The 14303-nt window shown below is 39.5% G+C and overlaps 1 protein-coding gene across 3 annotated transcripts in view; it reads left to right on the top strand.

The window, feature by feature from the left end:
* larp1b (La ribonucleoprotein 1B) overlaps positions 1 to 14303 on the top strand; it is a 32512-nt gene that overhangs the window by 11309 nt on the left and 6900 nt on the right. For 2 of the 3 annotated variants that reach the window (XM_034675876.1, XM_034675874.1), the window contains 9 exons: positions 2212 to 2356; positions 2476 to 2653; positions 4427 to 4614; positions 6410 to 6763; positions 10628 to 10742; positions 11100 to 11269; positions 12379 to 12485; positions 13234 to 13397; positions 13552 to 13696. In XM_034675876.1, coding sequence (XP_034531767.1) covers positions 2212 to 2356; positions 2476 to 2653; positions 4427 to 4614; positions 6410 to 6763; positions 10628 to 10742; positions 11100 to 11269; positions 12379 to 12485; positions 13234 to 13397; positions 13552 to 13696 — 1566 coding nt within the window. The remainder of the gene's footprint in view (positions 1 to 2211; positions 2357 to 2475; positions 2654 to 4426; positions 4615 to 6409; positions 6764 to 10627; positions 10743 to 11099; positions 11270 to 12378; positions 12486 to 13233; positions 13398 to 13551; positions 13697 to 14303) is intronic. The other variant, XM_034675875.1, reaches the window with a different exon arrangement.

Here is a 14303-nt window from a genome sequence, read left to right as displayed (position 1 = left end):
TAATGGCTGGAGAAAGATTAGATAGAGGAGGAGACGCACCAAACAAAAAAGTACAAGCAAAGAGTGTGTGACTTAATCGTTCATCACTGGACAGACAAACCAAAGATGCTAGTTATTCTCAATGACGGACATGACACGGGAAGACCGGAGATAAAAATAGAAAATATTTTTGTGAGACTTGAGGGTGGAGGAAATGATTATGTATGCTTGTAGGGCGAGGTTAGTTTACACATATCACACGATTCAAATTAGGAACATTACTTGAATAATAATGCAGGCTTAGAAATAGATTGGATAGTTTAGAATAGATTAATTAATGTCATTGCAGTAATGATGCCAATTCAGGACTCAAAGGTGACGGATATCCGGAGCTATAAAACACACACAAGTCCTGTCTTTTTTAGATTTGTAAAATACACTTAACTTGTTGCCCCTAAAAAGGTTTTTAAAAAGTGGGTTTCAGTCGTTTCTCTTTCCTAAAAGTGCACAGATTTCAATTCTTGAAGACCAAATTCAGAAACTTTTGGAATATTTTGATGAAAACAAAAGTAATCGCATCAAACTCGTCTTCAAAAATCCTCCTCAGATGCTTTCATAAGCTCATTTGTGGAATCTAGACTGAGCTAACTTTCTAATACAGCAGAATTCAGCGTCAGCATTTGTATCAGTTTGATGGGAAAAATGTGTCTGTAAGGGTCAAGGTGGAAAAAAGCCAAAGTTATGTGTTAACCAGGAGTTTCTGCAGCGTCAAACAGGTGAAGGTTGCGTCTGTACAGATTACAGGTGTGAAGAGTGCGATAAGCAGTCCACAGAAGTTGTGTGGTCAGTGAAGCTCCCCTGGGTTTAGTGTGTCCTGCAGGGGGCAGCGTGCGCTCTGCGTCTCCCTGACAGCTTTGGCCTCATTGCAGCAGCAGACTCAGAATAGTGGAGGGTGAGGTGGACTCCTAAATATAGTCTGAGTGCCTTGGAGGGGACAGGGGATGAATTATTATACGCAGGCCTGAGTGAGGAAATGTGAAAAAAGAACACTGTTTCAGGGAGGAGGGGAGAGAGGGAGACGATAAGGAGGAAGAGGAGGGAACATTCTTGTCTTCTCCTCTCTTCGTCTCTCTCAGTGTTATTCAGGTTGCTCACTCAGCCGGCATTGCTCTACATGAAGCAACCACTCCACACCGCCTGCAGGCTGAGCTCCACGTACAGACTTGTGTGTGTCTGAGTGGGAGTTTGTGTGTCATGGGGTGACTTGAAGTGGTCTGACAAGCGGCGACGGAGAGCTTTTCTTACTACAGATTCAGTATTTGGTCCTCTGGTCAGAAGATTATTGAGATTATGAGTCTTACAGGAGCATAGTGAAAGGGTTTCTCCTCTTCTTCTCTCTGATTTTACTGGTTTTTAAACCTCAAAACTTCAGTGACATGAAACCTGATATGAGCCCTGAAAGTTTTTCATGCTCTAGTACAGAGTTGTGTCTAAAGCCGCTCTGCAGAACTTCATGTAAGTGGTCTCTTTGGACAGAATGCATCCTGTCCTCTACTCCAGGGGCTCCCAAACTTCTCAGCCTGCAACCCCCACTGTCCCTCAAAGTGATTTAACGTGGCTTCATTTAGCTGGTCTGCAGAAAATTTGCCTACCGAAATGAGCATGTGGCTGTTTCCATTGCCATTATGAATTAACCTACTGCTACTGATGCTTTTCATAATTAACTAAACTTAGGAGTCATCTGGCAAAAAGAAAGGCAGAAAACTCAATACATTTTTTATTTTCAAGGTTTTATTTCAAGTGTAGCTACTATTTTTGTTGATATTTTTTACTATAATGGATAAAATGTACTATTTTTAGATAATAAGGGGGAAAAAAACATTCTGGAAGACATCTCATGACCTTTCAGGAGGAGCTTGAGAATGTTGCATTAGCAGAACGGATGTGTCGTGAGACCCCTATCTCTTCTCCACTCTTTCTCTGATCACCTGCAGAGCATGTGACAGGCGCTGCAGGTTATCAGAGGTGAGGGTCAGATAGCGAGACAAGAGAATGTCTCATTGATCACAGATAGTGATTATTGGTATTTTAAAATCTAAAAGGTTGAAATGGTCAGTGAACATACGTGCAAAGCAACAAATATACTTGATGACAGTAGTCGTCTATGTGTGGGAAACGCTGAAATGCAATTAGGGTGTTGATAAGCACTAAACCCATGTCCTTCTCTTTCAGTGAGTACTATTTCAGCCTCCACAACCTGGAGCGAGACTTCTTCCTGAGGAGAAAAATGGACGCCCAGGGCTTCCTCCCAATCTCCCTCATTGCCAGCTTCCACAGAGTGCAGGCTCTCACCACAGACGTCACCCTCATCGTTGAGGTAAAACACACCTTCATCACATCACTGATGTAGAATGTATCTTTTTCTTTCTTGCTTTAAAGGATAGACACAATTTAATTTTTATTCTTCCTGTTTGAATAAATCCCTCCCTCTTCCAGGCTCTGAAGAGCAGCAAAGAGGTGGAGCTGGTGGACGAGAAAGTCCGCTGTAAATCTGACCCGGAGCGCTGGCCTATCCCCTCCCCTACCGTAGTCGGCTCCCCTCGGACCGACTTCTCACAGCTCATCAACTGTCCAGAGTTTGTTCCCCGTCAGTCCCTGAGCTCCACAAACTCTGGTCAGTATCAGACGCAGTCTCCTGCTTCTCTTTTTACACAACAGAGCAAAACAAAGGAAGAAGTGTAGTGACACTTTAAACTTTTTTTACTGTCAGATAACCTCATGAAAACAGACTTAACCTTATAGATATAACAACTGCATGTGTGTAAGTGTCCATGGTCTGTTAAATTATCTTAAATATCTGCCCCAAAAACTCACTGGACCACAAAATGTGGATTAATCTTCAGCTAAAAATAGTCTCTGACAAATGTGCTGTAAAGTGTGTTCTGAAATACACAGTGGCCACAGTTACATGATGTTTTTTAATTCAGAATTAATTATTCAGAATTGAATAATTCGGAATTTAAGTATTTTCCTTCGTGTTTACATGGAAATAGTAATTCAGAATTGAGGTTTACATGGAAAACACGTTCAATCGTCTTTATTCAATTCTGCTTAAGGTCTGGGGGCTGGGAAGGGTTCTGATTGGATAGGGGCGGGCAGACCCCAGTTCCTGCTTCTTTCACTTTCAGTTACAACATGGAAGACCACACAATAAGTACAACTTTCGCTTTGATTTTGATTATAGTTTTGAATAAGCAGCTTGACACAAACATACTGCTTCACTTTCGTCAGCTGAGGAGGAGAAGAGAGATAGAGGACCGCAGAAGGGAGTCTGAAGACCGTACTTTGGCGAATCAAAGCCAACGGTTAGTGCAACGGCTGCTCTACCTCAGCCTGAAATATGTGCCCGCCAGCACGGAATATGTGCGTCATCGCGACAGGACAAGGGAACAAGCATGCGCAGAACGACCGGAATTAATTTAAAGCGGAATGAACGCATACATGATCGAGGAATTATTCAATTCAGATTTAAAATCTGAATAAACCAGACACTTACTTTGGATTTAAGTTTAATTCGGAATGGTCATTTTCATTCTGAATTAGGTGTTTACATGGTCATTTTTAATCTTTTTATAAAGGATTTAATTTGTATTCTGAATTAAAGAGGAATTAAAAGTCTCATGTAAACGTAGCCAGTGACAGCTGTTTGAGGGAAATATTGAGCCTATGTTTTTGTGCCAAAATTTACATGAAATATTTTAAGATGAGTCATTATGATCGGAGACTGATGCTTTCGGACAGGAAGTCAAAAGATATAAAGAGACGTTTGTACACATAGTTGGATTTGGACTTGTTTTGGTTGTTGTTTTTTTGTGTAGTCACTTTCACTTAGTATGCATGTTATTTAAAAAGAATCTTGAGTGTTCTGGCATATTTAAATGTTTTATTTCTACAATGAACAGCATAAAACTCACAAAACTCAGCCTTATGTGCTAGAAAATGATTTAAAATAACAAAGATTCACATTTAGAAAGTTGTAATCATTTGATATTTGTCATTTAAGTATTATGAGTTACTTCAACTATTAATAGATAATGAAAAAAGCCTCTAATTAAGGTTGAATTAGCTCCATTGTGCAAAGAGATTTTGCTTCTAATACCCATAAGTTTTTGTTACAGAACATTAAGACAAAAAATAGATTAATCTACTCAGCTGACCTCAAGTTTCTAAGATTTAAAAACTTGCCAGAAACAAAGAAACAATGTAAAATCTACATTTCATAAAAACGTTGAGTCATGCTAATTGTAGACTGTGTTAAAGGAATCAGAGCAGGGTTGAGATTTCAGTCTTCAGCGTCTCTGTGGCTGAATGAGAGCTGACAGCGTGATGAGGGCTTTTCAAAGCCGTGTTGAAGGTTGTCTGAGTGTGATGTGTTTTGGCCTTTCAGCGTCCTCGCCCGTAGAGAAGACTCCTCCTGACTCTGCTGAGCCTCAGGACTCTGTTGATCCCAGCTCCTCCAGCCAGGAGTCCCTCCCCAACACAGACCCCTCCAAAGACGCCCCCGCCCCCCAACCCGACCCTGACGCCTGGATCCAGGTGGAGAAACGCCACAGACAACCCTCCGGCAAGGCGAAGGTGCAGAGAAATGTCACACAGTAGCTTCAAATTCACCTCTTTCCGTCTTTTTCCTGTTTCTCATTACATTTTCATCTTCTTCATGTTCTCTTCGTCCGTCTGTCGTTTCCTCCTATTCCTTTATCCTCCACCTTTCGGCTGACAGCACGACACTGAAGACCTGTGTGTTGTCAGCTCCTCTCCTCACTCTCCACTCCAACCCGACCTCCTCCTCTCTACAGTTGAGTACTTCCTGTTCTCCCTCATCACCTTCAGCTTATTCTTTTCCCTGTTTTTGTCTCTGCTTCTCATCATTTATTTACTGTCGTGCCGTATGACGTGTGATCCCGGAGGTGTAGCTGCTCTTGATCGAGCTCCATGATTTTCTATCCTCGTCCTGATTTAAAATCAAATAACGCTCATTCTAATATAGTAACTGTTGTTGAAGCATAGTGGGGAATTTTTTAAATTTTCAGTTATATTATTTATTTGCTTATGTTTTTATGCATTTAACTGTTCAATATATTTAATGTATTTCAACTCAATTTATTTAAATGCACTTTATATATGCAAAAGCATGCAGCCCAAAGTGCTACACAACCTAAGAGAAAATAAAGGATATATGGACAGAAAAAGTTAAAATAATAAAAAATGAAATTAATTTAAATATATATTTTCATAAAATAATAAGAATAAATAATTTAAAACCATAGATTAAAACAGATAAATAGAAGTCAGAAAAATCAGTTATAACTAGGGATGGGTACCTTTCACATTTGAACCGATACGGTACCGATACCTGGTACCTGGGAATCGGTACCGATACTCAACAGTACCAATTTTCTGTACTTTTTTGTGTGTTTATGTGGTAATAAATGGTAATTTGTTTAATAATAAAATCTCAAATTTGATAAATTTAACATATTTATTTAATTTAACATGAAATGAACAAAAACAGGATTATAAAGGTGATTAGATATATTAGCTGATACGTGCTTGTGGCGTCTAATTGCTCTTTCGGGACTTTATCAATGAACACACATGAACGCCTGCAGACGGGACAAAGTCAGTTCTCTGTCTCTTTATAATAACAGGACACACAACTTACTTGTTGGGCATTCACGCACACAGGGACGGTTATAAACAGGGCAGGTAGTCGGAGTGAGAGAGTCTGTCTCAACATAATCCTCCTGCAGCTCTCTATCAGGGCGAAAGAATGGAAAATCGCCTCCTCTTCCACTCCCTCACAGTCACAAGGATGCGTTCAGGTACCGAAACATGGTACCGTTTGATTTTACGTGAATCGGTACTCGGTAGTACCGACGGAATTCGGTCGGTACCTATAAAAGTACCGAATTCGGTACCCATCCCTAGTTATAACCAGTAAAATTTAAATTAAACAACATATATACCAAAGAAATGAAACAGGAAATTTCACGTTGTTTGTGAAGCACAAAGTTGCTATATAAATAAAGGCTCTTATAATTATCATAGAAGACCACAAAGAAAAACCTTTATTCAAACAAAAAACACTGCCTCTGGTTTTTCTTGAAGTTGGGGAATTTTATAATTCCACTCACAATTAGAAAAATGTTTCCTCAACGTACAACAATTCCAAAAACATTTCATCTTGTAATAACAGTCAAATATTAAAGTTGTATTGATCTTCTTTTATCTAATTTGGCCCTCTTTCATAATTTCAAACAGTTTCTTTGAGCAACACGCTGTTCTCTCCATGTTCAGTTCAGTTTGTAGATTTAATCGTCTTTTAATGTGTCCCTTTTATAATTGTTGTGTTTTTCATCGTCTCATCCAGGAGCGCAGTGAAGCGTCTCCACGCAGCCAACAGAAACCTCCAGAGCCCGACCAGGAGGAGCTGGACTTCATGTTCGATGAAGAAATGGAGCAGATGGCGCCGCGGAAAAACAAGTTCACCGACTGGTCAGACGAGGACGACTCAGACTACGAGCTGGACGACCAAGACATCAACAAAATCCTGATCGTCACCCAGACGCCCCCCTACCTCCGTAAGCACCCCAGTGGAGACCGGACGGGAAACCACGAGTCCAGAGCAAAACTCACCACTGACCTGTTCAAAGCCATTAATGACGGGCTGTACTACTACGAGCAGGACCTTTGGAAGGGGGAGGAGCAGATCGAGTGCACCAAGGTACGAAAATATAAAGTGCAGTGTCGGGGAGTGCAATAAGGAAAAGTTAGACTTGCTGCCATTTATTTAGTTCATTCTGTCGTCATGTTAGGGTTAAACAAAACATCTCATTATAAAGACCTGAATGCTGTTTAATAATAGTTTGAACTAGTTTGAATGAGTGTGTCAAATCCACATATCTGACCTTTTAATCTGGTCAATCCAGAACATCCGTCCTTAGATTGACAGTTATGAATATCATACCACCTTCAGGAACTAAACATGTTAGAGCAGAAGCTACCGGCAGCATGTAGGCCAAGTCAAGTCTGAACAAGAAGCTCTCCAGGGACAGCAAAGGGAGCAGGACGCAGAGTCATCGGGTTTCTTTTTATTTAAATACTTTTCACTTTAAAGTCTCGAATAAAAAAAAAGAAAGAATTGTTTAAGGCTTTTTTTTCTGTTTTTGAAAGTAGAAATAAATTGACAAAATTTAGACAACTGTAGTGAGCTGTGTATTTATAGGAATAGACATGTTTTCAGTCTTCATGCTATACTCAGGCGAATTAGAAATTGAGCGTGAATTGATGTTTTTGTGCATTTGGAAACTTATTTTACTAATGATTCATTCCAAATTTCATGTTTTCTTTTTAAGTGAAATTCTTTTAAAATAATATTCAGAAAATAAACACATAAAACATGCAAAATAAAAATCTAAAACATGAGATAAAAGCATAAAAAACGAATAATATAGATGTATTAATCAACAACATAAAAACATCTTCCTACACTCCACCAATTCATAACAAATGTTATTCTACACTCGCTCAGTTTTGGGTTGTCATAATAAAATACCTACCGCCCCATACCAGTAGCCAACGCCCCACTACCACAAGTATTTTGTTCTATGGGAAACACAGACAACACACAAAAAATACAATAAAAACAGAAAAAAACATGAATAAATGGAACATAAAAAATACACATGAAAAAACAAAAGCATGTTCAAACCTCCCACATGAAATTTTACATACATTTTAAGGTACAGCAGGAGTAAAATGAACTGTAAGATGTTGTCTTCATTTTGAATATGCAGATGAAGAATCTGTGGATTTATATGAATAGTTTTTCATGAGACTCTTGTTGCAGTTAGACCGTTATACAGGATATAAACTAATTTGTCTTATGCTTTATTTGTTGTCTTCAAGAGCAAAATAAAGGAGGGTTATCAAACATTAAGTCACAGCTCATGTTGTCGTCCAGCAGTCAGTTTAACTGCGTTGATCTTTGTCCTCGACTCACTTCCTTTATTTTAAATTAGCTGCCCTATCTTAAACCGCTGCATGTTTTAAACTCTAAGCAGTTACAGTCACTGTGCCAGTGGGTCAACAGGGTGACTCTGTCTAAAGCTAAAGAGAGAAGTACCGAACATAAACAGCCGCACACAGCACACCGACACCCCGGCTGCTGCAATGCTTGAGTAACTTAATCTTTCATGCACCGTGGTCTTCATTTTTGCAGAATTTCATCACGTGGTCGCTTCAGTGCAGCCGTAATGTGAGTTTGACAGATGCTGCGAGTTTGAGTCCTTTGACAGTCCTTTTGCTGCTTTAAAAAAGTGACTACCTCTTAATTACACTGCAGCATGGGGGCTGAAGAGAAGCTATGTCATAAAGAGTGTTAGGAGTCAGCAGCTGTTGCATGTTAACATTATTTTTGTTTTATAAATGACCTTCAAAGAGACCTATGCAAAAACACAAGCTTCAGTTACATCAGTTAACTGTTTATAAAATGTAATGCTGTAGAAAACCTGCAGAATTTATGCTGCAACATTTTTATTTTTAATGCAACAAATTAATTCATGAGATGCCCACACTCAATACTACATCCCCTAAATCTTCCCTCTACGCACAACATTTGGAACCACTTTGCACACACTTTATTCTGTTGTAGCTTTTAGATTCGTATGCGATCATCCGATCGTCTTGTCTTAAATAAGGCAGGAGAGTTGTGACGAGGGACTTGACATTTAATCCTGGGACTGAAAAATAGGTCGGACATCTACACGACTGTTGAACTCTGTAAGCTCTGAACGTTTCCTTCACCTACACACGCCTTGAGTCACTTTCAATCAAGAACAGCATTTTTATCAGGGTGAACAAACATTGCGTTGGTGTTTTCTCGACAGTTTTAGGGTTTCGTAAGCTTTACTGAAAGCACTTTGACATGAAGACGTTCTGACAGAGCTGTCAAGTCTTAAACTGTAGAGGAGGACAAAAATAAACTAGTATTTATCACCTACTGTATGAGCCTCCAGACTACATGTGTGTCACACAGCTGCTGCCAGAGAGGAGTGTGACCTGCTTTTTGGAAAAGCTGCCTCATCTGCAGAAACAGGATGCAGAAGCAGAGTCTCTGAGTTTTGTGGGGTTATGTCATTTTATTAAAGTAGAATCATTTGAAACTTTCTTGGAACAGCTACAGAATCATTCATGATTCAATTACAGGACGTTTATCCCTCATTAGGACTTACAAAACGATTCAATAAACTTCACCATCGCTCCTCCTTTTTTCTACTTTGAGCCAAGTGAAGTGAGACATAATCTCAGGAATTCAAGGTGCTTCCCCAAGTCCTGAATCAAATGTCATTGTTTAAAATTGTAGCGCCTTCTGTGCATTCCAACACCTCCAGCTTTGTCTCCGTGTGTGTCTTGAAATACTGATTAACGGCAGACTTATGTTGTGAAACGTGAGTGAATTTTGCACAGATGACAAAGCTTTACTGTTTGTCGTTCTGAGCACACTCAGCCCAGGAGCGATTTCTCTTTGAGTAAACACGCAGCTCAAACACATGAAGACGTTTATTTTAGGAGCAAGAACCTTTGCAGTTGCAGAAGTAATCAAATCACTTGGGGTTAGATATTCAGCCTTAAATATATGTCATATATCAATCAATCAGACTTTATTATAAAGCTTAGTTATTATTTACATTAAATATACCAAAAGGAACCAAATCCTCTTAAAATAAAATGTATCCTTCTGAAATGTCATACAGGAAAAATATCAAGTCTTAAAGAATATAAATGCTGAGGTTTTAACCACACAGCCTGACAGGAGACATCAAACTTAAATAGATGTCTGTTTTCATTGCTGACGTTGAGTTTTCAGCAGGTTGGCGTGTTCTTGGTTCAAAGGTTGTCAATAATGTCTCCACATGTGGGAAATGTCACTCCTGAATACACACATACCCGCACACATGCTCCAAGGTCACCTTGTTTTCCCTTTTTTTTTTTTTTTTTTTACGCTGACGTGTTGAGTTCAATGTACGCCGCACATCTGCTGTGTGTCACACGGGCATTCGTGGCTGCTTTCACTTCACATATCGAGTGTTATTTACCGTCATGTCACCTCAATGTTATCAGTTTAAACAGCCTGATACAGCCTGAGAGGCAGCAGGGTTAAAACGCCTCAGCACAAGAATACATTTAATAATCGTGTTTGTTATGATGCAGTGCAGTCGAAGTTTTTCTTTTCACAAATTGATTCAAAAACATTTTGTTTCTGATATATCTATCAGGAATAAAACGACGCATCACATGATGATTCAAATACATAAACAGAGTTTTAATCAGGAAGGATTTGTAAATGGGAATGATTATTAGCTCATGAACTTTACATCTATTACATAAACTAGAAAGATTTGTTTAAGATGAACTCGTGACTGAATGTTATACAGACTTACCTTATTACCTCTAATATACCTCTTAATACATATGATCTTTATGTGTTTAAATCAGGTTTATTTTCTCAGTGCTTCAGCTCTCGCCCTTGAGTTTTTCTTTATATCTTGCTGTGTTTTAACTGTACACACGTTTCTGTGTTTCTCAGCAGGATGTGGAGAACTTCAAGAAGCTCAACATGATCAGTAAAGATGAGTTTGATACTCTAGCCCCCAAAACGCCTGTTGAATTCATCCAGGAAGTCCCTCCTCCTCCCATGACAGGTGGGTTCGTGAAGCTGCTGCAGAGTCGTGTCCTGTTTTTTCCTTCTGAAGTTTTAACAAACTTTTTGTCTTTTTTTTTAACATCTTTGTTTGTTGATAGAGTTTCTGATCGGGTTTCAGTCTTTGGTTTCTGATTTTTGAGCCAAATATGCCAAAAAATGTGCCTTGGATTAAGTTAACTAAGATTATAAGCACAGAATCAATCATGCAACCTGCATATCCTGCACACTTGACTCTAAACTTGACAACTTTAAGGTCACGAGTGCCCTTGCACGTCACTTAACAATAACAATTAGAAGTCACTAATTCAGACGTTGTTAATCATCTGTTTGTTTTTGTTTGGACGCGTTCTCTTAGTGGATAGCGGAGCAGACATGGCCCGCTCTCTGCCGACAACGGTGCCAGAGTCTCCCCGCTCTGAAGAACCCCGAACGCCAAGAACGCCCCGCACCCCTGGACGCCAAGACCCCAACAAAACACCCCGCTTTTACCCTGTCATGAAGGAGAGTGGCACCGTTGACGGACAGGTGAGTGCGGGGCATGCACACTCTAACCTTGTCTAAATGAGCAAATTTGAGTTATACAAGAATGTTTTTACTGGAGCTGTAACAATAAATAAGTGAGATGTCTTTCAAGATACAAATTCTGCACAACACAGTGGTCCTTTACACGGGTCTTCATCCTCAAATGAGTTTGTGTGATCATTTACAGGATCAGAACATTTACTGTCAGTATTTTTAAATCTATTCACCATCATATTTATATTTAATCTAACATTTTATACATGCCTTTTTTTGTTGTAGATTACTGCAGCACCTTTGACACTAAAACAAAGAATAAAAACACCTCTCAGTTAAATTTATCACAACTGGTGACAAAAGGTCGCAAAATGACATTTTAAACAGACATTTTAAAAAAGGTCACAATCACAGATGTGTGTGACTCAGTCGGGTGGAATTTCATTTCACTTCCTTTTTTTGTTCTCCATTCAGATCACTCCTGACGGGAACATTTTGTGGAGGCTTTCATTAATTCATTTTTGTGAAATGTCTTCAGTAATGATTCATTTCTGATGCTAACTCTACAGTTCACAGGAAACAGAGTTATTCCTGGTTTAAAACCTGCTGGTGTGCTAAATTGAAATCTTACAGCTGTTCAGGTCTAGTGCAGGTCTGGAGACTCTTTGCATGTCGCTCTTTTGTTAATGTAATTCACTGTTTGCATGCTGCTGAACTGAAAACTGTTAGACATTCACTGTAAATGATTTCAGGTTGAGCAACAGTGAAACACTACGGACGTGTTATCTGATTTGCATGTGTGTTCACTTGGTTACTTAAATGAAAAGGCTCTAACTTATCATGCAAATCTTTACATACGCTGTGTTTGAAAGAGTTTAACGGTCTTAGTTTAAAGACAGAATTACCTCTGACTTTGGAGTTTAATTATATGACATTGGTTATATCTTTCCCTAAAATATAACAAACTGTATTTAGTGCAAACTCACTCAGGCTTAAAACCCACAATAAAAGTTATCATGGATTTCAATCAGCTGAAAGGTAACATACATGTTTGCGGGGGAAAGGCTCCATCTTCTTCATGAGTTAATTTAATCCACCGTTATGATTTCCTCCTCCAGACACCAAGGAAGAAGAAAACCAGCCATAGTTCGAACCCTCCTCAAGAAGCCCACATCGGATGGGTGATGGATTCCCGTGAACACCGGCCTCGCTCAGCCTCCATCAGGTCTGCCAGCTTGTTTTAGAAGATATTAAAAAATCACTAGTGTCAGCGACTTTAATACTGTTACAGATTCTACCAGCCAGCTGACATGATCATTGCTGAGCAGGGAAAGTAAAAGAAGAATCACTTTCCTTTTTCATTCTGAACAACACTCTCTCCTTTCATGTTCTTCTTGTGATCCTTAAGGAGCCTTAAAAGTTCTTGTATTTTATATTTTGTAGCTATTAGGTCATAAAAAGTTGTATTTTTGGTGATCTTAAATATTAGATGCGACACACCATAATCCCTCATCAAATCTACATGATCTACATCGCGTTATAGGACATTTTATTATCCCTTTTTGTGGATAGGCTTTTTCACATTAGAAATACAGCATTTATGGCAGCTTGATTCAAACACTGAACAGAAGAGAGAAAGAGAAGACTTGGGGAACATGCAAGTTCAAGGAAATGAAGCTTCAAGATGAAACACAGGGAATATTCAGCAGAGACAAACATTTATGAGGTAGCTTTCAAGATATGCATAAACGCTTTAAACTGTGGATTTAAGCTGATCAGCCATAACTTTATGAGCATTATGTTGGGCAGCAGGTGAACATTCCTCCTCAGTTAATGTTTTGGAAGCAGGAAAAATGAGGATACAGACTTAAAGACTTTAAGAAGTAAGATTCACAAAGTGTCAGAGAGTAAATAAATGTACATTTGCTGCTTCCACACTGACACATCTTCTCCCCTCCTTCGTCATCTTGCAGCAGCTCCAACGCCTCTCCATCAGAAGGAGCTCCGCTGAGCTCCGGGAGCTACGGCTGCACCCCTCAGTCTCTGCCCAAATTCTGGCATCCATCCCACGAGCTGCTGAGAGACAACGGCTTCACCCAGCAGGGATACCACAAGTTCCGCCGACGGTGCCTGAACGGTGCGTTTAACTGTTTAACCCTCAGCATTGTGTCTTTTAAATAGAGGTTTATTTTTACACGGTCAGTAGTGATCATTATCTTCCAACAGTTGAAGATTTAAAGACGATCTTAAGCTCTCTGGTGACTCAATTGATGTCTTTTGTCTTCCCATAGAGAGGAAACGGTTGGGGATCGGTCAGTCTCAGGAGATGAACACTCTCTTCAGGTTCTGGTCCTTCTTCCTGAGAGACAACTTCAACAGAAAGATGTATGAGGAGTTCAAACAGAGCTCGCTGGAGGACGCCAAAGAAGGCAACAGGTGAGGAGGACGTTACATGATGTTCATGATTTAGAGGAAATGAAGACAACATACAGATTTTCAGTTTGATTTTGAAGGTGCTGGCAGAACTGAAACTCTTTGTGTCCACTATATTTAGAGACGATATTTCTCTAAAAGTCAAATTTAAAGTGATTTAAATTGGATGGCTCTGTCTTAAAATCCCCAAAACAACAATTTTAACATTTATAAGAACAACTATTATACAAAAAGCACCCTTTATTTATTAAAGGTGACATATTCCGCTCTTTTTCATCAACATATATTGGTCTAAGAGGTCCCCAAAACATGTCTTTAAAGTTTATGCTCAAAAAAACACTTTGAAATCAGATTTTGGCATGCCTGAAAAACCCTCTTCTTCAGCCCTTCTCAGAAGGGTCTGTTTTCTCTCTGACCACGCCCCCTCAGGAAGTGGATGTGCCTCGGCTCTCCAGCACGTTGATCTAATGTTTACATGTTGGCTGAATATATACGGCTGCTCACAAGCCGCGTTACTTCAACCCTCTGAATTCGATCCAGAATCTGATCCTGACGGAGAGACGCCTGCAGCAGGACCTTTCTGAACCATTGGTCACAGATTCTGTGTTTC

The sequence above is a fragment of the Notolabrus celidotus genome, chromosome 22, assembly GCF_009762535.1.
Source record: "Notolabrus celidotus isolate fNotCel1 chromosome 22, fNotCel1.pri, whole genome shotgun sequence".
NCBI lineage: Eukaryota > Metazoa > Chordata > Actinopteri > Labriformes > Labridae > Notolabrus > Notolabrus celidotus.
Note: the sequence above shows the minus strand (reverse complement) of the source record. Positions and strands in the feature narration are given on the sequence as shown.